This window comes from Lepisosteus oculatus, chromosome 1, assembly GCF_040954835.1.
Source record: "Lepisosteus oculatus isolate fLepOcu1 chromosome 1, fLepOcu1.hap2, whole genome shotgun sequence".
In the NCBI taxonomy this organism is placed as follows: domain Eukaryota; kingdom Metazoa; phylum Chordata; class Actinopteri; order Semionotiformes; family Lepisosteidae; genus Lepisosteus; species Lepisosteus oculatus.
Window position 1 is genome coordinate 41,979,535 of NC_090696.1, and position 25,613 is coordinate 42,005,147.

At 36.7% G+C, this 25,613-nt stretch overlaps 1 protein-coding gene across 2 annotated transcripts in view; it reads right to left on the minus strand.

Annotated features, from left to right (window-relative positions):
- sorcs2 (sortilin-related VPS10 domain containing receptor 2) overlaps nucleotides 1-25,613 on the minus strand; it is a 369,458-nt gene that overhangs the window by 6,643 nt on the left and 337,202 nt on the right. For both annotated transcript variants that reach the window (XM_006629678.3, XM_015344988.2), the window contains exons 11-22: nucleotides 23,442-23,544; nucleotides 19,343-19,419; nucleotides 14,364-14,455; nucleotides 12,825-12,932; nucleotides 11,128-11,248; nucleotides 9,749-9,882; nucleotides 8,826-8,954; nucleotides 6,570-6,741; nucleotides 5,999-6,185; nucleotides 5,474-5,607; nucleotides 4,285-4,408; nucleotides 3,222-3,334 (exon numbers count right to left, since the gene is read on the minus strand). In XM_006629678.3, the coding sequence (XP_006629741.2) occupies nucleotides 3,222-3,334; nucleotides 4,285-4,408; nucleotides 5,474-5,607; nucleotides 5,999-6,185; nucleotides 6,570-6,741; nucleotides 8,826-8,954; nucleotides 9,749-9,882; nucleotides 11,128-11,248; nucleotides 12,825-12,932; nucleotides 14,364-14,455; nucleotides 19,343-19,419; nucleotides 23,442-23,544 (1,494 nt within the window). The remainder of the gene's footprint in view (nucleotides 1-3,221; nucleotides 3,335-4,284; nucleotides 4,409-5,473; nucleotides 5,608-5,998; nucleotides 6,186-6,569; nucleotides 6,742-8,825; nucleotides 8,955-9,748; nucleotides 9,883-11,127; nucleotides 11,249-12,824; nucleotides 12,933-14,363; nucleotides 14,456-19,342; nucleotides 19,420-23,441; nucleotides 23,545-25,613) is intronic.

A 25,613-nucleotide genomic window follows, 5' to 3' on the forward strand; every position in this document is an offset into this window, starting at 1 on the left:
GACAGAAATCAGCAAAGCAATATGTAGGTTAAGAGCACAGTACTGTATGTTTCCTACAACAATACTGCCTGGACTTTAATTTGATCATTTTAATGTGATTATTAACAGAATAAAAAATATTACATAGGATATTACAATGGTATTTCTGGTTCTGAAAGGCATTGATCTAGTCAACACAAGGCACCTTTTCAAAATCAGCAGAAAAATATAGCCTTGGAGGCACTAGTGGAAATGAAATTTTATGCCTATTTAAGGCCAAAACTGAAAACAAACAGACAATTGAAGGACTCTGTAGTACAAACTTCCATGAAATGTGGTTGAACCTGACTCTGTAACCTGACTCTCCTTTAACAAGAAATGCACTGAAATTCTTAAAAACCTTTTCAAATCATTTATTTAATCAGATTTAAATTCTTATATCCAATTACTGACCTGCACCCTGGAATGTGCTGAGGCAATATGAGTGAAATACTGTATTATGTTCAAGCAGCAACATCTCACTTGGGATTTGAACATGACTTTTCACACAATAAAACAAGCAGGATGAGCTCACTCATTTGTAACCTCTCGTATGTTTGTGTAGATTCATGACTCAAGCAGGCTTAGTGTTACAATGTTACATAGGAATACATATTTAGAATAAGGAAGAAATCCCAGACTAAAAAAATATATTAAACACTTAACAAAATGATTTTAAGATACAGTAGGCCTATTAAGTTCTTTACAAATGGAGTTCTACTCCTCCTACTATGATGCAAGCCATCTTTCTGAGTCTCCCCAGAAGATAATCCTAGTTGTCAATAAATCCAATGTGTTGATTTAGTTATTTGTAGAAATCATTATACTGACAGATCCTACTTCCAACTGAAGACAGAAATAGAGCTTGAAATGATAGCACTTAATCTTTTGAATGAGTGCTTTAAAAGCTGTCTTGAGATTTTCACATCCTTTTAGTTTACATCATTGAATCTGACATGTAAAAATTACTGCAGAGACTTGAGCATTTTGTTGTATTAAATTGTCAATTTAAAATGAATGTCTTTGGGCCCTGGGAAATGTGTAACACTCATTTACTTAACTTTAGTGAATGCTCTGGAAACATGCTTAACAATGGAGTCAACCGTTCATAATGTAACATTTGGGGACTGATGTAACAGTTTTCATTAAATTGAGAGTCACTCAGTTATCCACTCTCATAAAGGAGAGGGAGAACATGATAATGGAGGTAAAAAATATATTATTGACATAACAGACTTTATGTAATTATATCATGCTGAAGTTGCAAAATGTTCATAAACTTGATTTGAAATATTTCAAATGCTTTATTTTCTCAATCATAATAGTTTGCCTCCTGAAGTTCTATTCCAACAAGGTAATGTCATGTACATCCTTTTCTTTTGGCAGAAAATAGAGTTTCCTCCTCTATCTAATCAGTTAAATCGGTAAAGGTAACTTGATTTCAAAGTTTTGTTGTAAAAGATAACTATACAATTAATTGTGGGAAAAATGAACAACATAGAAATTGTAAAATTTATGAAATCTACAGTAGGTATTACACCCTGAAGATTTTAATAGCAATTCAAAGAAGAGCAGCTGTATTGCAAAAATAATTGACCCTTGTGATTACTTTCAGTAAAAGCTTTCCTTAAACAACAATTTAACAATGATTTTTTTTCAGAATAATACCCAGCACTGAGAGCCAATGAAATAATATTAAATATATTTACACATGTATTATTTCCAATTCTAGTTTTCTTCTCACTGAAATATATAATGATGATGGTAAAGGATGGTACTTCTTTCGTGTACCAAGGTCTACATGCAGAACAAATTGATGACAAATGTAGTACATTTAGTGTATCAGTATACTTCAAATGGACAGCTGCTATTAAGTACAGTACATACAATGCCAAGGAAACGTTTTTGAACTCCCCATTAAATTGATTACAATTTCTAAAGATGATCTCTTCATCAAACCAACCAATCAATCAAATTGATCAAACAAATCAAATCAATCAAACCAATCTTAATCGTCTTAACCAAATAATAACCAAACGTGGTTTTTGAGACACAATGGTGCATGAAGCAGAAACAAATGAAAAATTAAGGATTAGTGTATGTGAAATAATAACTGAACCCCTAGTTTGACTAAATTAAGGGGATAATTAGAATCAGATGGTTAAATTATTGAGTTACAGTACAGCATTTAGAAGGAGTTTGAGTAGCCCTGTCCTATATAATGGTCAGAAATTGAGAGTGTGGTCTTCTCCAATCTGAATACTGGAAATATGCACTCAATCATAAGAGTAGATGATGATCATCAGTATGGAGAGGGTTACAAAACTAATATGAATAATATGTCCCTTCATCCACCCACTTTCATCCAGATGGTAAACAAATGGAAATTATTCAAGCCCACGGTAACTGTACCCAGAATAAGTCATCCTGCCAAGATCTTCCCAAGAGCAACCTGGAAAAACATCCAGGAAATCACAAACATTACCAGAGTACCATCTAAAGATCTGCAGGCCTTGTTGTCCTTTTTGTGTGATCATGCCTCAGACATTAGCAAAAGCCTGAACTAGAATGGCTTTCATAGGGGGACAGACAGGAAGAAACCATTGCTTTCTGAAAAGAACATTGCCCCCATCTCAAGTCCAGCAAAAAGGTCCCGTACAATCCCAAAGACAACCGAAACAATGTTCTTTGGAAAGATATGTTGAAAGTTGGCTGTTTTGTCCACAAAGAGAAATATTTTGTATAATAAAAACGAAGGAGCCAGACAGAATCCCATCACTGACAAAACCATGAATTCAGTGTTGTATTACCAGTTCTGGAGAGGAATGTCATGCCATTCCATTCATCAGATGAAGCTGAGCTAAACGTGGGGCAGGCAACAACACAATGACCTTAACTCACAAGCGCTTCTATAACTGGATGGCTGAAAAGGAATACATTTTGCATTTCAATATGCCCTGTGCTGTAAGTAAGAATGGGTCAAACATCCTCAAAGTGCAAATTTGTAAACAGTTACAAGAATATTACTGAATCTATTGATTTACTTACTTATTTGCATGAGGATATTCAATGTTGGATCATTTTGTTAAGTTTGTGGTTCACAAACCTTTTCTTGGCACTGTAGCATTCTGATATACTGTATACAGTAGCTAGTAAACAGCCACAATTAGGCAAAACATCATTGGTAAGAAAGAAAAATGTACCGTTGCTAGGATTTTTGTAACCACCTGCCCAATATCATCTCTCCATTCTGGAATATTTGGGTTGATAGTGTCCAGAGTTTTGCTGAATTTGAGTGGAATAACCTCAAATTGATCTGAAACAGAGCAAAGACTAGAGTGTGAGGATTAAAGTACATTATGTGAAATTTCAGCAAAGGGTTTTATTTTCAGTTGGATCAATACACAGTTAATATAAAAACCACAATAATGCATACAGTATTCACCTCCTTGGACTTTTTCACATTTTATTGTGTTACAGTATGGAATCAAAATGTATTTAATTGGGATTTTTCACCATTGATTGACACAAAACATTCTATGATGTCAAATTGAAAACAGAGTTCTATAGATCTTCCTGTTAAAAAGTCCAAGTGGGAAAACAGCCCTAGTGCACAGCTATTCATCAGTCTATCTCTTCGTCCCTTCTGGCAGGCAATATATTTTGTCCATGTTTCATTTTGAAATTAATAGAACTGTCATCCTCAAATACAAACATAAACAACAGGACACATTAATGAAATTACCAACATCAGACCTACAAGGGTCTTAAAGCAGCAATACAAGCAGCTTTCTTCTTCACAGAAATCCTTAGATTGTGTGGCAGCAATCAGAAAAAATATAGGAGTAAAAGAAATAAAAGTGCTTTTTTCTATTTTCTGTTTTTAAACCCTCGTCCTCAGGTATTCAGCTGGACAAATCTTTACTCCTTAGAGAGTCCATTAGCAGGTGGAAAATTGAGGAGAAAGGCAATGCAGGATGATTGGCCTTTTGTCAGAAATATGACAAGCACATTTCCTATTGCGTCAGTTGCACAGAAATTCAATAGCATGTGGTAAAGCTTCTTCCTGGATATGAAAAGCAGGCCTATGCGTACTCGTCCAAATAGGAGACATCTAATTTGGGAAACTTTATTAATTGGCTTTATAAAGGACTTCTGCATGCATTACATAGAGTTCAACAAAGTACAGTGCATAAGATTTACAACCAGAGGCACTCCTGGGGTCTGCATGTTACAAGACTGACAGGTTGTTTAGATATGCCTTACCGAATACACAAACTGTTTTGGTGTCCTGAACCATTGAACGTCCATTTGAAGCCTGCACAGTGACTGACACATTCCCAGTTTCAGAGAACATGGTTATCAGACTGTTCTCTAAAGTAAGAATAGGCTACAAGAAACACACAGCATAATCAGACGTAGAAGACAACATAAACAATGGTTATAAATTCACAGCTGTTTAATGTTTGACCACTTTCAGTCTATATTTATATTGGTAAAACATTTAAATAATACTTTATTTGAAGCAGTAAAAATGTGAATAATACAGCAGCAATTTGATTTAAAGCAGATTTTACACCAGACTGATTCACTTTGATAATGAATAAAGTTCTAACTTGTCAATTGAGAAAAGGTTTAATCATTGAAAAAGGGTAGAAATTGTTACAGAATTTTCTGGTCCTTGAACCGTAACTAAGTCTTTTATGAATTTGCAATTCTCAGATTAACTAATGGAAGTTGTTAGTGAAAGAAAGTTATCTTACGTTATGACAAATCATGTTTCACATCTGTGAACCACATTGCAAATGAACATCAATGGAACAGGTCCTACAGAGCATTTCTTATGAATATACAATCTGGAAGTAGATGCTTACTTTAGGTTATGTATTCATGCATCTTTTGTCTTGTTCTGGGTCTAATAACTGTTAAAAACTTGAATTAAAATATAAATCAATTAAATAAAAAATAAACAAATAATCCCTTACATTTTAAAAATGTTATGTATCTCACCATTAAATCTGATGATGATGTTTTTTATTAGCATAGAAATTAACAAGACAAATTGTTCACCAGCACATACTGTAAATAATTGAAAGAGTGTTGGGTTCGTTATTAGATGTTGCAATCCACCAGTACTACTCCTTCTACAGTTAATTTTGTGCCTTCCATACAGTATATTGCAATTCTACAATTACGATTGACTTAACCCTGGGTAGGCTGCTGTGCAATAGCTCAAACACAACACAACCCCTACCCTTCTTAAAATGTAAACTTCTTTGTCTGCAACTACTTTTTATGGAGTATATCAGGATTTATAGATTCAATATTTGCATTTAATTTTATGTAATACTTTTGCATGGGTGTTTATTTGGTTAATTATATATGGTTAATATAAAAAAAAATCATACAGGTTTTAACTGCCTAGCTGGTGTTTATGAAGTGTTGCAAATTGTACCTGCAGGTTATCCCCGATCCACCAATAGAAGACTGTTAAATTTGCAGTTGCAGGAAGGACTGATGCTGTCAGGTTCACCTCCTTGTTCCTTCCGGCAATAGGAACAACTTCTAAATGGACTTCTTGTAGGGGGGCTTCATCCACAGGAAAATTAATAGAAAAAAAGATACATAAATGTCTTTCTCACAAAGTTCCTCAAAATACTGCTGACAAATAATCATTCATAACAGGGTCGTATTGTGAAAAGAGGGTGAGGTCTTTGGGCTCCAGAGTGCCAAAAGGTAAGACAAATTTTAATACAAAAACTGAAATATATACTACAAAACAATTTACAACAGATTTTTGTAGCCAACAAATAGTAGGAAACTGCTCCACCTCAAGGAGTCTGGGAGTGTTTTATTTTCGTTTAAATTTTTAAAAAAATGTTATTAACACTTGGTATAGGCTTGGTGTGACAATTTGGATTATCTAACGGATCAGACAAGGGGAATAGTGAAAAGTTCAGCTGGAATTTTTATCACTTACAGTTGACTTGAATATAGACCACAGCCTCATCATGCCCTGCTGGATTCTCTGCCTTCACTGTGACCCGGTAGATGCCTGGTTTCTCATAGCGGTGCTGAATCGGCTCGTCTGTCACAGTCAGGTTTCTGTAGATAGCTCTCACTCCATCACCAAGGTCCACCTGGTACTTCGTATTTGTAGTATCTCCCTATAAGAAAGTAGATCTGTAGTGAGTAACTTCCTTAAATCCATAGAGTTCAAACTTTCTGAACTAGACTGACACCACTTTCAGTACAGCAGTGTTGATTGCCGTTACTTGGTGGTTTCATTCCTTTTACAAAAATATGTTCAAGGAGCAACACTTTCACACTTTATTTTTTAAATACCTTTAAAGGAAACAAAATGACTTTTGATCAGTGTCAGTTTTTGAATCAGTGTGAAATTATTTTTTATTACTTTATGAAATTTCTCACTCAATACTGCCTCTGAAACGTCTGATTTCCTGTTCTTATTTCTCTCTCCGAATGTGCTTAACCACATTGTCCATGCCGGTTCACCTCCCCACTTCAGTTCCATGTTTTTCTTACTATACCTGCTCCTGCCTGACAACGAAGGTGATGTCATCACCAGGACCCACAGCCAGAGACTCGCCCTTGATTCCAAGCTGTAAACCTCTAGGGGGCAGCAAAGGGCAGGTGTGCTGCTTGGAACTCTGCTGTTTGTTGACTCCACCTTCACAGACATTAGACACCACCTTTCTGTAGCTGTAAAGATGAATCAGGCAAGAGCTTACTTCGAGTAAATGACATTTTAATATTTTGTTCACAATTCCTGTAAATGGCTGGTCATTTCCAAATTGATTTAGCATTTGCAGATGTTTTACCGGTAATTAACAATATGAAATGAAGGCATTTTTTAGAGAGGAAACTTTTTTTTTCAGATCCATCCATAAAATACATCCAGATCCATCCATAAAGTACCAGTCTTGGTGTACTGGCATAATTTTATTAAATAAGATTTCAGAAAGGAAGAAAAAACTGTGATTCCCCTCCAAGGAAAAAAAGCATTAAACAACACAACATACTTAACATTTTCATAATCATGAAATTGCAATTTCCAGCTGTTTCTCTCTTCTCTGAATTATAATGAAAAACAAATGTATGTGGTACATCTGTATTGTCTGCAACCCTTGTAAATAGTTCATTATTGCTGAAGTGCAGAACAAACTGTATAGTTACAGTACAACACAGGCATGTTAAGGGCATGTTTCCTTTCCAACTCTTCCCACTCCTGGACCTCGCGTGGGAGTGAGTATTGCTCGGATGCAATTGGAGTGAGCATAATTAATTTTGCATGCATGCTGGTGGTTGGGCATCAACGTATTTAAAAATGCTGCTTTGTGCTTCACTCTGCTTCATTTCTAACAGACTGTGTTTGGAAATTCAGATGTAGCCAAAGTGAGAGAATCCTGTAGATGTGCTGGCCATCATGCTGTTATTTTTCCTTTTGAAAATGTTTTTTCTTCAATTTTTTTTGTTGCATCCTGTCTCCTTGGTGTGATACACAACAATATCCAATTACTTCATCATACAGTATGCTGTTGATATATGAACTGTGGCTGAAAGCTGTTGAAACATGCTTTATTGTTCATACATGTACTGTAAATACTTAGTGGATCCCATTCAAATCAATACTTCATTCCCATGTCAACAAAGTTGATTGGAACTTGTAGCCCTAATAAAAAGAAAAACAACAAAACATACAGTATTACACTTACACAAAAATATATACAGTATTACACATAGACAATACTGTATATATTGTCTACTGTAGACATAATGCCTGGTTGATTTAGGATCATCTACTTTTGAGGCTGTGAGCTCAGGCCAGGACTTGTAGGATACTGAGACATTGTGGCTTATCATGCTGTACAGTATGGGTTGATATCTGTACTAGATAGGTAACACACACTTCTTTAGAGAAATAAAGGCACTTTGTTGTGGAAATTATAATCTCCAATTGCTTAGAGAGGACCCTCCACATCAACTTTAATTTCTCCTATTCTTTTATATCTCTGTAGTTGGATTGTAGTCTTGAAAAGTGATATTCATTACTATGCTGCCTTTGTGACCAGAGTTGTTTTATTTTCTCTTAAATTCACACTATCTCTGAAGCCAGGGAGCCACTGCTATACTTGACAGCCTGAAATATTCTGAGAACAGACACTTCCAGTATCACCACAATCAGGCTGTTGTGTCGGAGTCCTTGGTGTTGGTATTTAGTGGGCAAACCCTACTTTTCTAGGCTTCATGTCTACAGTTTGATGAGGTGAAAAGGACAGATATTGAAGAATGTGCCATGTCACTTCTCTCCTATCTTGGCTCATAAAGGCTGCCATGTTTAAGGTCAAAGAACAAAATGATTGTACTGTATGTGATCTTCATGCACCAAGAAGATGCATCTGTCATATAACACTTAAATCTGCAATTCTCCTCTATTTATACCAGTGGAGTTGGAAACCTAGAGAACAGAAAAATGTGGATAAATCTTTTAGTACTCAAGGCACTTCACAGCATTTCTTTCAGTTTTCAAATGTTTATCCAAATTACAATGTTGGTGTAATGCCAAACTCATTATGAATTACTGTTATTAAGGCGAGTTCTTTTTTTCACTTTCTTGTCAAATGATTAAACAGCTAATTGCAATCCATTTTTTTCATTCTAAGATATAAAAAGCAGTGTGCAATGAATTCAAGCACCACTAGAGACGTGCCATGAAGTGATTCATAAATGGAGAAACTGTCATCTTTTCCTGAGCCAACTCATTGAAGATTCTTTCAAGAACTCACCCAGTGCTGGAGAAAAAGCTCTGCCCTAAAACACAGTCGTAAGGTGGAGAGCTGGGGTCATGCCAGAAATCAGCAAAGCACCTGTCCCCTTCAGACTTCAGGCTAGCGGCCCTTTCAAAGCCATAGTCACTACAAGGACAGAAGGACAACAGCAAATTGACACTGGTCATGGGTGGTCATGGGGCTTAAAAGTTTACATTTAAATATACCTACACTTGAGCAGAACTAGACTCATTGTGGTTTTTTTTTACTGTTTTTTTCTTTCAAAATAATAATGTCAATCTTTTCTATTTATCTTTTCTAACATTACTGCATTAATTAGAAATGAACATTACAATTATTCCCGTGCCACCGTATGGTATAAAGCGGTTCTGCAAATGACATTACAATTATTAATATTCAGAAATAGATCCAAAAGTTTTTTGTACAGAAAAAGAATGGGTGTTTTCTGTGATGATAAAACAGTAGACAGAGCATCCAGAGAGTGTTGTTATTCCAGACGAATGCAGATCTTGCGTTCTCTTTGTACTTCACTGGCTGTTTTCATGAAGAAGAACAACACACTCTCTGTAGTGTCCAGATATTTTAGTACCTCCTAATCACTCAGCTTTGTACTAAAGAATGTGAAAAAACAAGCACAGAATATCAATACTAATTTAACATTAGTACAGAATGTTTTATGACACAGTGGTCAGTAATTCTTCAATATAAGGTGTAAGACATATGAATATTCTCCTCCAAAGAACTATACAATACTGTATATTTAAATTACCGGAGGACTGATCTTCTTTTCTATTATATAATTTTTTGGCACAAATAGTACTCATAGTACTATTATTTCAGTACTATTATGCAGTTATTTCAGGAAAAAAACACTTTGCTTTTACAAGACATGTTTTCAAAAGCAGGGGGATTAGTTTTACCAATTAAAATCCTTTTCCGTGCATTGGCAGGGTTTGGATGTTAGAACAGACGTGAAGCTCTTTCCCTTGATACAATATGATGAGTCTTTTCTCTTTCGATAACTTCTCTCTTGCCCCATGATACACAGCTCTCCCTGAAAAGATAAAAAAAAAAAACTTTTATTTTTAAAAGTTTTACTTCTTTGGAACATTGTGTTAATTGATCACTGTTTTGCTTTGGTCAGCTTCTGTGAATCTCAATATTTTATCTGTTTCTGCTTGAAATTTGTGATCACACTGATTATTCAGATAAAAACAGAACTATTATTCCATTATTATGACAAAATTATGAATGTCTGTATTATTTATGTCTTTGATGCAAACTGGATGGACAAATTAAACATAAATCAGCACTAACTCATTTGCCTTCGTTTAATAGCCTGTTATTTGCAGTACCTCACACACGCACATACTGTATTCACACCAGGGTCAATTCTCTCAGACGCCAATTAACCTACCAGAATGTCGTTAGGCTCGATCATTGTAATTACATTTAAAACAACACTGAAAATAAATATAAGAAGAAAAATCCTGTAAAGTCATCCATAAGGTCAAAGTTAGCTAAACAGGCACAGGCCTTGTGAGAAAAGCTTTAATATGATATGAAAAAAAAAACAAGAAATAAAAAAAGTTACAGTGTAAATGAGAGGAAGCCATTCGGCCCATATAGACAGTTGGTACTGTAGTTAGAAATTAGTTGATCTAAGAATCTCATCCAGCTGTGAAGGAAACCAGTGTATTGGCTTCAACAACATGGCTGGATAGCTTATTTCCCAACTCCCACAACCCTTTGTCTATAGAATTCCCTCCGGCTCTCAGTTATTAAATGCTTTTTGACAGTTTCTACTCCTGTCAGTGCAGGTCACTCCATTAAGCTCTGGAATGTATCTGTGTGCTCTTATCTGGATTAATTCCAGAGCAGCAATATCTTTTCTATAACATGGTGACCAAAATATTCTTGAATACAATTTTAACATCACATAACGTGATTTAAATTCTACAGTGTGTATGTTTAACTATATATCGTAGTGTTTTGCTTGTCTTTGTATCGCTTCCCCATAATATCTAGAAGATAATGGATAGAATCACTTTTGCTAGCACTAGGTGTTCTATTACAACAACAGTTAATCCAGATTTGTGAAACTACTTTGCTCTTACCATTGGAGATTTCTGAATTTTACCATATAAAGTACACACATTAGTATTAAGATTAATTTGCTGGGGGTATATTAAGGTTAATATTAATATTATGGTACAGAAAAACACAAATATGACTTTACTTGACATGAAACTCTGGACTACAGACACAACCCTTAATTAGGAAGATGCACAGTGTTTACCTGCAAATTTGTTAGCTTCCAAGGATCATAGTCTGCCTCAGTACACTGCCTGGGAAAAGACTGGCGGAAATCCACCTTCACCAGCTCCCAGTCTGACCGATAACTCATATGGCCAAAGACCCTGTAATAAGAAGACAAAAAAAAATAGCATAGCAGGAAATGCAGGTTATATTTTTCTCAGAAAAGCAGTGGAAGATACTTGTTTCTTGGACCCTACATTCGACACAATTTGTTTTACTGGAATTCTACAGAATTTCCTTTCTAGAAGAGAATATTAAGGCTGTCTTCAGGAGGAGTCAACATGCAGTGATTTACGGTGCGTGCCTTGTTGTAATTCTGTCACTAGGTGGAGACATTTACTTGACTAAAAATCTTGCAAGACTGCCATAAATCCGGCATTGAACAAAGTAAGATTTCTTATATTAAAAAGCTTTACATCTGACGTCCAGTCCATTTTATGTCTAACATTTTAATGTTTGTAAAAGTGTTCTCCGGACATCGTAGGTGCAGACCTTTGTTTCTGCCCGCTTTCATTTTATACGAACCATTACCCAGTCAAGGTAAAAGGTATACTATTAAATTTCAGACTTCACGAACGTTTATCTGTCAAACTGTACAGACGCGCTGGCAAAAACTTCAAAGGGAAATACTGATAGAAAATGTTAGAATTGAAACAATAATAATAAAAAAAACAATTGTCGTCCTGTTTTGACGTAGCTGGCATTTTCTATCTTCGAAATCATTAGTTCCTGCTCTCAAAAAGCTTCTATGTGGATTCTTCCTTATGCTCAGAATACAAAACTTTCCTAGTTATTGTTTATGTTTCAGTATTGTACAACGTAATACAATTAGTGTGCACAGTAGGTGCGCATGCTGCACACTTACATTTAACATTAATATCACACAATGCATTAAATACAAAATCTTATGATCTGTTTATGCAGTCATCTGAATTATCTGAATGCAATATTCTTTTTTTTGCTGCTGCTGCTAAAAGAATAATAAATAATTTTGCTGTGTTTACAGGAAACCAAACTACTTGCTGATAATTTTCTGATAGAGTACTAAAATCTAACAAATTGTCACCTGATGTAAGGATCCACATGCTGTTCTACTGTGGAAGCACATTCAAATGCAACAAATTCTGTTGGTTCCAATAGCCATATTTTTAATAGCTCTGCGAAAATTAGGATATGCAAGAACACATCCTTCAATCTGTGTGATATGGCCTTTAGAATCTCCTTGAAAACCTAACTCTCTAGAGAGACTGAGGGAACCTAATTCTATGTCTTCAAATTACTTTGCTTTTGTTCACATTCAAAATTATGTCATCAGGTCTCCATCAGTCATTTTCTTTTTCTCTTACGGTACAGACAGTGAGAGTGCCACAATTTCTGACCCCAATTAGATCCCTCAGACTTTATTAAAAAGAACAGAAAATTGCTTTACTGTTACAGCCAACCCTCTGTGCATATCTCAGCTCTTTTGGAAATAATAAAAAAAAAAGATTCTACAAGCTCATTTAGAATGCAAAGTTTATGGGAAGATGTAATGTGACCTTCTTTTCTGGCTTGTTTCTTAAAAATAGTGGAAGACAGCAAGGCAGGCTGTTACACACAGTAATATCCCGTTTCAAAGGAGCTCAAATGCATATACTGTAGTAAATAATGCAGTGTAGACAGGTGTAATAAACTCACGTCATGACAAGGGTTTCATCTCCAGGTTCACTAAGAAGACCATCCACAAATACTGAAGTGCTGGTGAAGTTGTGGGTAGTCCATGTACGCCCTTCATCTATGCTGAACCTTTAAGGATTCAAACATTAATAAGTCACTTGTAAAACATAAAATACACGAAAACAGATTTCAACAAGTATCCTACTTGTACAAGTCTATGTATGTGGTCTTAAAAAAATCAAACAGGACTTCATCAGATTTGTGTAATAAAATGTACAACATAAATTTAGTTCCAATCTAACAAGCAGTTAAAGGCTACAAGTTAAGTTATTACCAACAGTAGAGTAAGTGTAGGGGCAATTGTTCTTTGTAAAATTAATTGGTATTATGGATAATGCTTGCTTCAATATTTTAGAAAATAACATACAGTAAGAGCAAGCATGACAAGGACTCTGCTGGTAATTTCAAGATTCAATGCTGATTCTCCAGCCAATAGTGAGTGGGTAGGAGGTAAATTTAGCGGCATTAAAAGCTCAGTGTGTTTTCAGTAGACATATTATATAATATTATAGCACACTGGGGGAAATGTCAGAACCATATGACTTTGCTAGAAAGAGTTCTCAATTAGAAGCTGTTTTAAATTAATAAGAAAATGAAAGGTCCTTTTAAAATTTTGCATCATAAATATAGGATGACCAACCTCATATTTAATGTACAACTTTAATATCTAAGAGACTCTGCCAGTAACATGGGGAGGAGAATAATTCACAAACACTGCTTCAACTAATAAGCCTTAGGTCAATGTGTTAACATGATGCCTAGCCTACAATAATATTTTCACCAATTACTGGTTTGTAAGAAATATTAAGAACAGTGAGAATATGTGAGCATCGCAGAAGTGCACACACACCAGGGAGATCTGCTAATAAACCTCCCTGGAATATCTAACATCTTATGATGATGGTTTTATGAAATGTTAGAGATTAGAGGTCTGTCCCTAAGCTCAGATGCTGAAAAGCCAAGTACTTAAAATAGAATCACTGATGCCCTGTAGTCACTGAAAGTTTGGTTTTAGACTGGAAGTCCAGGAGTTCAGTAACACAAAGCTGCCAAACTTACCCTGTGTTTCAGAACTGAGTTGCAAATACCAGAGGCTCATCTTAGTAGAAAAAATATTTGAAAGGAATGCTGTTTTCTAAAGGCATTCACGTTCCTCATAAAATGCTTATACAGGTACTATTGACAATATTCTGAAAAATTGTGAGTACGAATGATGGCTGTAACAATCATTGCAATGCTTCCAAAGCGATTTTTATATTTGATAACCCTCCTCAGACAAAGGAAGCATAAAGGTGAACTTGTGGCTTTATAACGCTTGACTGTTGACCATTTTAATTGTTTGCTGAGAATTTTGTAAAATAATTGAACTGATGTTCTGGACTTAATATCGCTTCCTGACAAATAAAGCACATTGCTTCGTGTGACTATTTCCTACAAACTTGTAAGGGTGTCAATTTCCTGAAGAGCACAGAATGACCGTAAACATAATGAAACCATTACCTGAGTATTTTGAGTGGGATGGAGCTGTCCCTAATGGCTATTATGACTCCTCCATGATCAAGATACAGAATATGGTGTTCCTCCTCAAAAACCTGCAATAATAGTAATGAAAACCTGGAAAAAGCAGTTTTAAAGGCTTCCAAGCACGTCCCCACTCATATGCACAGTGTGCGCAAACTACAGATGAGGGGAAACTACGATGATACTAACCAAGTTTGGAGGTCATCCAACAAAACATTCATAAAGTAGAGTTGTTGACAGGGTCTCCATTTCTCGCAACAAAAAGATGATGAGAAATAATAGGTGTAAAACATGTTGCTTCGACATTCTGAAGCCAGGGTTTAGTGTGATAAAACCTTGGAACTAACTGACCAGACCATCTGGGAAGAAGAACAGCTAGCATTCCGGGATGTGTTTGCCAAGTAGGAAATAACTCAGTATGGGTGTATAAAGTATCACTTCATCCTGTGAGGTACAGGGAATGATGAAACCTGAGAAGTTTCCTGGCAATTAGTGCAGTGGTTTCAAGGCCATAGTTTGAAGCTGCATTTTGGCAAGCAGTTGGTGTCCCATTGTGGGCAAGAAAATTATCATAGCAATTTGTTAAGTGCAAATTGGAAGCAGTACTGGATGAATCACAAAGTTTGAATCACAAAGTTTTAATTTAATCTGTGCTGCAGTTCTCAAGACAGTGGCTATTTGATCACAGTGTCTGTTGTGAGGCCATCTTGGGATATGCATGAATTACTTTGTCAGATGTTAATACCATGCAATGTAGAATAATGTCACAAAGTGAAAGAAATGATGAACAGGCAGACATTGTGGTGTATGCAGGGTCCTCATTTTCACATACATTCATACTGCTGTTACTACAACCTTACTTGCAAGGCTTCTCACAGTTATATACAGGTCAGGCAGGTCTACTGGGCGAAACTCGGCACTACCTGGCCAAACAAATGTGTTAACGCTGACAAAAGGTGCCCAAGGATTTGTAATAAAATATAGTTGTGTAGTAACACAGCGCATGATCATTTGGCTTTTCAAGGAGAAAAAAGACTTACTCCCTCAATGAGCGCAAAAATAATAAACAATGCCTCAACGGAAAAAAAGAACATAATGATGGATTAATGCACAAAGAAATACCAAGTAGAAATACGTTTCAAGCATAAAACTCTTCCTCAGGCAGCGTCTACATGGGTAGCCTTCCACAGGTAGCCTACTTCTTCGATGAACCATATAAAATCAAACCAGCTGTTGTGGTCATAACATTTTATTCAGGATAATATTGTTTAGTTACAATAATAAAGTAGTACATAGTACAGTAATCTAGTGTTGGATAACTACTGTAGGTGTTGGGGATGCTAATGTTAATGTGCCCCTTTGTCAACTGCAGGACATTACCACCAAGCTTTTTCTTGTGAGAAACCCTACCTTGTAAAGTTTGAAGGTACTTGGCCTTGCAGGTTTTGAACAGAAATACTATAGTTTGTGTGATGGGTCCTAATTCTAAGAATGGATTGAGACCTGGTTTGGGCATACAAATCATCAAACAGCTTTTCAGCAACTCAAAAGCTCTAGCTGATAATGAAATCTGCCATGTTTCTATTAGTGCTTTCAAATATGTACTGTAGGTCAGGCTATTACTTCAGTTGATGTAGGACCTCCACTTGTGTAAAAAATGTAGTGGTTCATCTGTTCCAATATAGCTGCCTAGTTTGAAGTTTTTGTCTGGTCTGTGAACACAAGCAGTTTCAAAAATGATTAAATTAAAAAAGAAAACCTTACAATCACCATAGGCTTATACTACTTGAAAGCCTAATTAAACATATTGGAAGCAAGTTCAGCAGAAAAATCTGTAAGAAAAACCCATCAGTTATGTAAAGTAAACACATAAAACTATCGATTCAACAGTAAATATAGATTTTTTTCTCTGAAAGTTTAAAATAAAGCAAAGAGAATGCAGAATTTATTAAAGTCTCTAGTGTTAAAAATGCAATGAATAAAGTGTTGACTTTCCACATCTTGGTTCTTAAAGTTGGCTAGCACTACCTCTTCCCAATCTACTTTATTATAAATCCAATTTACACATTTGAGGAACCGTGTATTAAGAGGAGCTGACCTGACGTGAGCCTGCCTTGTACTGCAAACATAAAAGCAGTGACTCAAAGAAGCATTAAGTGTAACAGATATTATACATATTTGGTTTGGACAGCTCTCCAATTTTTAAAAATATATTCTACTAATTTAAAAGTATCGGTCATTAAAATATTCAAATGTCTATGATAAAACATCTTTAAAAAAATGGAAGCTGTTGTCAAACATGCTGTATTTCACTTCTGTAGCCCAGTCATCCATTGGCCATATATAGTTAAAGCTCCTCCAAGGATGGTTTTCAGTACAGCAGCTACACACTGTAGCTACACCTCCTATGATCCTGGCGCTTAGTGGGCAAGACATATTTCAAAACACAGGTACAGCAGATGCAGACATGGGGCCAGATTGTTTGGGTGCTCTTTTTTAAAATAAAATTGTAACTGACAACTTTCATAACCTCTCAGTTTGGAATTGCCAGTGGTTTATTGCTCAGCTGTGGGGCTCTACAACTACTGTACAACCTCTGTATCACACATGGAGAATGTATGCCTATGTCCAAAGCATTTATCATTTGAGACAGCTTCTTTCAGGAGGGCTAGAGCCTGTCCTCCTTGATCTGGAACTAATGTCTCCAAAAGTGGCATCACGGGTCTAAGCAGTACCTTTTGTGTTGAAAACCAAAAGCCCTCTGGCCAACATAAGTCCTTCCAGTCCTAGTAGCACTTAAACATTTCGTCACTGCCAAACTGCTCAGATTTTCTAACTAGGCTGCTATTTTCTTGCTTGTGTATTCATCACTGTTTTATACATAATTACATGTGCAGGGCTTATTGCAGCACAACACATTTGTCATAATTTCAGCAGTTCTGCTCTAAAAAACATGTTGAAAAGAGTAACTAGATTTATTAAAATTAAAGAAAATAAAGGCTGTATATAACCCAAAGCTTTCTCTTGAGAGAAGTGACATATAAATGTTTGAAGTGTCACTGTAGACTGCAGAATTAATTATGTTAAACATCTAGATTTTGTTATATTCTGCACTTGAGCCTTACAATTATTCCTGCTTTTCAGTGAACTACTGTATATTTGATTTAAACACAATCCATGCTAAACAAATGTCCACAGATGATTGGACTGACTTGGTTCTCTTTTGTTCTGAAGAGCAGCCACAGACCTGTGGGATATTTTCAAACACAAGGCAGGGAGGACTGAATCTTTATACTGGCACTGTCAATAGGTCACCAAGAAGTGTGATGCAGCAGGGATGTACAGTAGGGCAAACACAGCTCCTTCTACTCCTCTTTCATTTTCTCACATAATGTATTGTAGGTATGTGAGTGAGCTACTGTCTCTGTAATATTGTGCTTGGATGTGTGTGCATCCACGTTAAAACTGACCCCTGTCCCCTTCTCAGATTTATCCACACTTCACCCTCTCTCTGTTTGAGTAGGTGATAAAAAACAGCTTTCTGCATTTTGCTGAGAGTTTGGTCTCTAACACTCCACTCCTTTGTGTAGAAGCAGTCTGTTTGCTATTCAGGAAAGCAAAAGATTCTTCTTTCTTCTTGTTAGCTTTGAAATAAAAAAAAACTACGAAAGCTTTCAGTTAGCACCTCTGTTAATATTGTTAATTTCCCTGCCTTACATTTTCCTGCTTCTTCTTGCTTATAGATTGAGTTCCATTGCTTTGGCTCTATCCCCTCTGCTAATTTAGTCTGTTCTTAGTTATTTTTTACTTTCTTCATTATTAATTTATTTGGCTGACACTTTGATTAGAAAGTTCACATTACATGTGTACCATCTCATGCGGCAGCTGACTGCAGCAATCTGAATGAAGATTACCTTGGTAAATAACCATTCTATAATACAGCACCTGGAATTTGAATCTAAAACCTAAAAAGTCCAGAGGTTTAAACACATTTTCACGTTTCTCAAAGACATCAACTCTCTTTTCCCCAGATGTATGTCTCTACCTTTTCTCCTTTTTTGTGTTGTCTGTCTTATTCTCTGGCTACTCTTGCCACCATTCTGTCTTTCATTTCTTAACTTTTCTTTACCTTTGACAGCCCTGAGAACACGGAGGACTATCCGTGATAGAAAAAAAGACACCAATACTTTGCATATTAGCCTTGCCTTTCTGCGACTTCTATCTTTATTTGGCCTTGCAGCACATACTGTTGGTGCCCCTGAACACACCTATGCCTCTCTGCCTCTGTGTACTCCCCATGCACATACACCTATGAACCTATATATCTTACAGATCTTTTTTCTCCATGGTCATGTCCATGTTACCTACAGGTACAGTATGTGTTGCAGGACAAGACTAGTATTTTTTACACCTTACATACAGTATTGCTACATTAGCTGTTACTTATCTGCTTTGGGCACTCTAAGGTCTCTCTGTTACTGCTTTGCACCTGAGTACACCAGACCTACCCCCCCATTGGAAGTGGACTTGATTTCACAGACATTCTCGCTCTGTAGAGGCCACTGACACTGGACTAGAACCTGGAACAGTTGATTACTTTTCATCTAATAAATAACTTGAATAAGAGCTTCCCAATGCCAGACCAATGGACTATGCTCTCTGGTCTAGATGCTCACTCAATAAAGGCCTCTACCACTACAACCACTACTAAATGACTACCACTACAGGTATAGCCATCTCGTATCCCAGAGGCCACTAATGATAGCTGTCTTCATAGCCCTATCCCCAGACACTTGGCTTCAGTACTCTAGAATGGTGATCCATCCTCCTTCATTGGCCTCAGATGACGACTAGCATCTACAGTAAGCACATTGTGTGGTTTTGTGGATTAATAATTTTCTTGTAAAGCATAGTACCGGTATCCAGACAGTCATTGGAGGACAAAAAAAATAATATACCTGTCTCCAAGATTTCCCACAGTCTGAAGTAATATACATTTCTTCCTTATACCCCACCAACTGGGAGCCTAAGTTGCCTGCAAAAAATGTAAGGACAAATGCAATGAACATACATGGACAGATAAACTACAGACAGCTTGGAAAAACAGAAGCAATGCACAGTCAAATATATTACATTACAGATAATGTTGCTGTTGAATTTCTAAAAGGAAGCGCCGCATTCACTGTACATTTGAAAAGTGATGTTGACAGCTGCAAGCCTTTGATACAGTACCTATGGTGCTGTTATTAATAGCACAGTCTGTGAATCTCGTTCCACTCAGCAAATGTACAGCTTTAGAGTTGTAAAGTAAGGGATGCAGAAAAGTTGAGGTTTTACAAAAGAAAAAGAATACCCAAATGTATTTTCCCTGAGGTGGTCAGTTGAAGTGCAGTGTTGCACTGACATTATACAAGTCAGAGTTTAGCTGCTCAAATGGAACCCGCTGGCAGTAGCTTGTGTTTATCATGCGTGATGTATACTTCATCAGATCTTCTTTTTTATCAGTTGAATTAAATAAGCTACAATGCTAGGTCATGACAATACTACAAGTACTGTATACAGCATGATAAAATATCCATTTTATAACAAATATTGTTTTCTTAACTGTTTAATCTAATACAAGGTCACAAGGGCACAAGTCAGGATACACCCAAAACAGGATAATTCCTTACACTTATATAGCGCTTTTCTGGACACTTGCGATTTACAGGTAATGGGGACTCCTCCACCACCACCAATGTGCAGCCCCACCTGGATGATGCAACGGCAGCCATAGTGCGCCAGAATGCTCCCCACACATCAGCTATCAATGTGGGGGAGAACAGAGTGATGAAGCCAATTCATAGATGGGGTTTATTAGGAGGCGAGAATTGGTAACATTTCTAATGGACAATTTGGCCTGGACGAGAGGGTAACACCCCTACTCTTTTTGTGAAACACCCTGGGATTTTTAATGACCACAGAGTGTCAGGACCTCGGTTTTACATCTCATCCAAAGGATGGTGCCTTTTTACAGTATAGTGTCCCATTCACTATACTGGGGCATTAGGACCCACATAGACTGCAGGATGAATGCCCTCTACTGGTCCTTATAACACCTCTTTCAGCAGCAGGAGTCTCCCATCCAGGTACTGACCAGGCTCATACCTACTTTGCTTCAGTGGGTTGCTAGTGGTGAGCTACAGGGTGATATATCTGCTGGCCTAAGCCCATGCAAGTCCATCACAACAATACCAGGCCTTGCTTAGCTTTGTGATCTGATCAGATCATGTTACAAGATAATGCTGCTTTAAATTTTGCTTGGAGCATGCTGTCCTACTGGGAATGGTGTTACATTGCTCTTCACTAAAGTAAAGTAAAGCTTTAGGAAGCTTTACTTCACTAGCTTCCTAAAACATATTTGTAAACTTGTAACTTACGTGTGTTAAACAGGAAAAAAATCACTTCCAAATGATTAGTGATTTCTGCTTGAACATGACCATGTCCAGATGGCACTGAGTGGCGTTTTAGTAAATGATTTTTTCTTTTTTATGGCCTTTATCAATGCATTTACATTTTAATATACTGTAATATCTGCTATAATATTGTCAAAAGTCTTAGACATCTTAGATCAAGAATTACAACATAGGTACAGTATGTAAATGGCATTAACAGTTTACTCAAAATCTATTAGTATTTTCTACTATTATAATTAGTTTGTTGTTAATACACCTCAATCTGTATAAGAAGAAACCAAGCTTGTTATTGAGCAGTTTTAAATTCACATACAGTACATAATAATTTTTGAAAACATGATCAGTAAGTACAATATAAAGGAAGTTACACATGAGCATTCAATATGATATATATGAAATTTACTGGTCAAATCGGACAGAATGGCAGGTGTTCTGTGTTATCAACGCTATTTCTTCTTTGTACATGTCCTAGAAGCTAAACTACTACATTCTAAAGACCAATGTAAACAATTTATGTGCTGTTTGTGAATTTCTATGATAAATAAATACAATAAATTATCATCAATTCTTCATCACTGAGGTCTGATATCCTTAATAAATCCAATACACTTAATAACACACATCTGTAAGCAAGATAAGTGGGACACTGGCATTTATCTGAGTAATTTATGCTGTTCAATCATACAAGTCATCCAAGAAAAAAGAAAGCTGATTTTGACTTTCTCAGTATAAAAATGTGCTATGAGCTTAAAATAATGTTGTCACTGATGCTTTCTGAGAGAGATGAAGACAGCAGAAAAAAACAAAATGCAGAACTCAAAAAACAAGAGCCATTATCAGTGCAACAATGAAAGGGGATTCATCCTTCTTATTGTTTATTCTTGCTCAGCTCTGCATTATGCCAAGCTGCCTAGAAAGCTTGTGTCTTATTATGCATGCTATGCTGTCCTTTTAATACTATCAAAACAAAGGATAATGGAAGAATGAAAATGTCATGTGTTTAATCCTCTTCACTGAGGTCACTAAGCTCATTTAAACCAAAAGTCTAATAGATTGAGGGTATTCCCTGCTGGGTATGTATGCTATTGTGTTTACAGGCTCTTGGACATATTTTGGATGTAAGGGGTCTCATTAGGGCTAGCTCCATTAAACTGCTATTTCTACATAAAGACAAAATGCGCTCCTTTACAAAAAAGAAAGACATTAAAGCAGCTCAGAACTGACTACACAACGTAATATTCACCATTGTCTGTAGTTTTGCATAAATCAATATTCATAAATATTGTTATAAATACAATTATTCTCTGGAAATATACAAAAGTTTAGAAAGGGCTTTCAGTTTAATATGATTATTATATACTCTGCCACAGAGAAAGCATGGATTTGATGTTAGCTTCAGGTGTGCTTTACTATAAGTATATTTTACGTTTTAGTCCACAGAATGAGCAGTGTTCTTGGTAGTAATTTCTATATCATTACATTATTTTAATGACTTATTAATTTGACATTTCTCAAATAATGACGATGAACATGATCGCCATATTCATTGGCATCACCTTATGCTACACAAAAAAATGTTCTCTTTAAAAAATGTTCTTGTTTAAGTGTCTAGGCTCACATTAAATTTGCAGAACATGCCATGTACTATACTGTATGTACTTCAAATCATCAATCACTCACTCACTGATGCAAATCAGAGAAGAGAGGAGAGCACTTTACAGTTTGTAAGCATCTTGCAATATTTAAAATCCATAAATCCACTCATCCATTATAAGAGATCCTCTTATTCCTGGTAAGGGCCATGCCAACTCTGGGAGGGACAGCCTTGCAGGGCACACATGTAAACACCCTAGAGATAGCAATCAGCAACCTAGTCAGAGAAGTCTTGAAAGGTTGTAGGAAACCTAGCAAAACCCCATGTAACTAGAGGAGTCCTCTACAGGGAAGGTACCCTGATCCAGAGCTGAACCCAGGACCTAAGAACTGTAACGTAACAGTTCTAATTATGACATCATTTGATTAATGCCATGAATGTTTAAGAAATTAAAGCTTATTATTAGCTTGAGTGTTTTTAGCACTACGGTTTAACTTACAATGTAACTGAATGTTTTCTATTTATTCTTTCTACTTTGAAGCATTTCCAGGGAGTCATCATTTCATTTGCCAAACCGTTTTTTACCATAAGGTGTTGTGGGAAGCCTGAGCCTACCCGGTAAGCAACAAGCACAAGGCAGAGTTCACCCTGGATGGGGCGCCAGTCCATTGCAGGGCAAGTGCAAGCCAATCATACATGGGCACAATCTGGAGGCCACGGTAAAGGAGAGTGATGAAGCCAATTTCTAGAGAGGAATTATTAGGAGGCCATGACTGGTAAAGACCGATGGGAAATTTGGTCCGGACACCGGGATACTCTCCCTACTATTGAGAAATGCCCGGGGATCTTTAGTGACCACTGAGAGTCAGGAAGTTGGTTTAACATCTCCTCCGAAATACAGCACCCACTACAGTATAGTGTCCCTGCCACTATAATGGGGCAGTAGGACCCTCACAGACTGCAGGGTGGGAGTTGTAATGGACCACATCAAATAGATCAAACACTTACCAGCTCCCATGATTAGTCCAGGTGCAGAGTCCTTGGTGTGCACTGTTCCAGACACATAAGGGTTGTCTGCCCAGCGCAGGTGAAGGTGGAGGTGACAGTCTGGCTTTAATGTACAAGAACACCAAAAAAAAACAGCGTCAATCACTGAAGGTGCCCTTATGAGCTGATAACACAATATTGTATTAACTTCAGCCAATTCTGAAGCCAATTGGGTGGTGTGGTGGCTCTGTGGCTAAGGATCTGTGCATGTGGCTGGAAGGTTGCAGGTTCATATCCTGTGGCTGTCAGAGAAATCCTTCCGTGTTGGGCCCCTGAACAAGGCCCTTAACCCCAATTGCTCCAGAGGCGCTGTACAATGGCTGACCCTGCGCTCTGATCCCAGGCTTCTCTCCCTGTCTGTGTGTCTCACAGAGAATAAGTCTGGGGTATGTGAAAAGACAAATTCCTAATACAATAAATTATATATGGCCAATAAAGTGATGTTATCTAATCTTCTCCACAAAGCATGAGTTCAAGATCAGGCAAGTTTTCTAAGGAATTTCCTTCTAATATGTCTTCTAATCATGTCTAATAAGCACAGTTTTTGGAAAAGGCATTTGCGTGAATGGAAACCAATTAACTTCCTTTCCACTGGTTTGAGATCCTTCCAGTCTTTATCTTTTGTTTTGCTGTGTTGTGTAGCGTTTAATGTAAATGAGCTTGTTGGACCCTTGCACTCAATTGATTCAAGAAGCTCTTCAGTTTGTCACCTGCAATTAGCTCAACCAGCTAGACTGGTACCTGTAAGTAACACTAAGTAATAAATCTACAAGAAAAGCAATTTAAACCTATTTTGCTGCACAATTAAGTAGTTTATATTGCAGTGAAAAATATAATTAAAACCATTAATCTTCATTCCCTGCGGACTTACATTTTGCAGTGTTTTGGTAACTTTTAACTCTTGCTTTAGTTCCACTATGTTACAGGAAACCTATGCAGGTACTTCAATAAGTACGGCAATTACAATGATACCAAAAAACATACAAACAAATTTGGAACAAAAGATCCTGTCAAGTCATTGCTCATTTAACGTCAATCTTTCCATCTCAACTTTGAGATATTTTTTCCTGTAACATGAAGAAAACAGTGCCAAAGAAAATATATTGAGCCTGTGTTTTCTGTCTCACCATGTTTTCTTACTATGAAAGATGGAAAATAAGTCCATTCAGTAATATACTAATGTACTGTGCTTTCATATGCTACCAAAGGGCTGTTTCCCAATTGAATGTTATTATTATTCTTGCTGTGCAAATTTGAATATATTATCATTTGACATCTTTAAGATTTGACACTGAAGTTTGTTTGTGAACAATATTACAGTACATATACAGTAATAATAATTCCTAACACTTATAAAGAGCTTTACAGGTACTGGGGACTCCCACCACCACCCATGTGCAGCCCCACCTGGATGATGTGACAGCAGCCATAGTGCTCCAGTACGCTCACCACACACTAGTTTGAATGGGTAGTCACAGGCGCAGATCCTTAGCCACAGAGCCAGTCTTAATAAAAAATTGTCTCAGCATGACTAATACTCTATTCTAGCTAGTAGAATTAAGGCAGCACTTAGTAATCCCTGACTTTAGGAGTTGCAATTATTATCTTTTTGTAATTTGCTTGCATGTCAAGGTGGTGTCAGGACCTATTATTTGATGTGATAGAATACGTTTTTACACTTTTACCATCCCCAGGTTTGTTACCATAATATCTAAAACTTTAATTACAAGAGATAAATAGCCTGTGAAACCCTTATAAAAATACATAGGGGCTATGAGTAGCTTGGGAGGTTTTGCATTGTTTAGAAGTAGCTCTCAATAATGAAAAGATGAAGTCTGTTTCTAGATGTTTCCCATAATTGTGATGGGTATACAGTATTTTAGTTCACGATTAATGGTTCTTTTAGCCCAGTTTGGTCAGAATTAGTTACATTCAGGTGGAGAGGGTACGTGGCAGAAGCCAGGTAGGGGAGCTGTGGTGGCAGAGCATTGGCCACTACATCCTTGTCAGAGTAACCAGGAGACAGCATTGGATGGTATGAAACAGTCTTATATCTGTGTATTTTTCCATTCTGGCATGCACTAAGGCATGTGAACATGAGTTTGCCCCAATGTGGGTGTTTTGTGAGTGTAA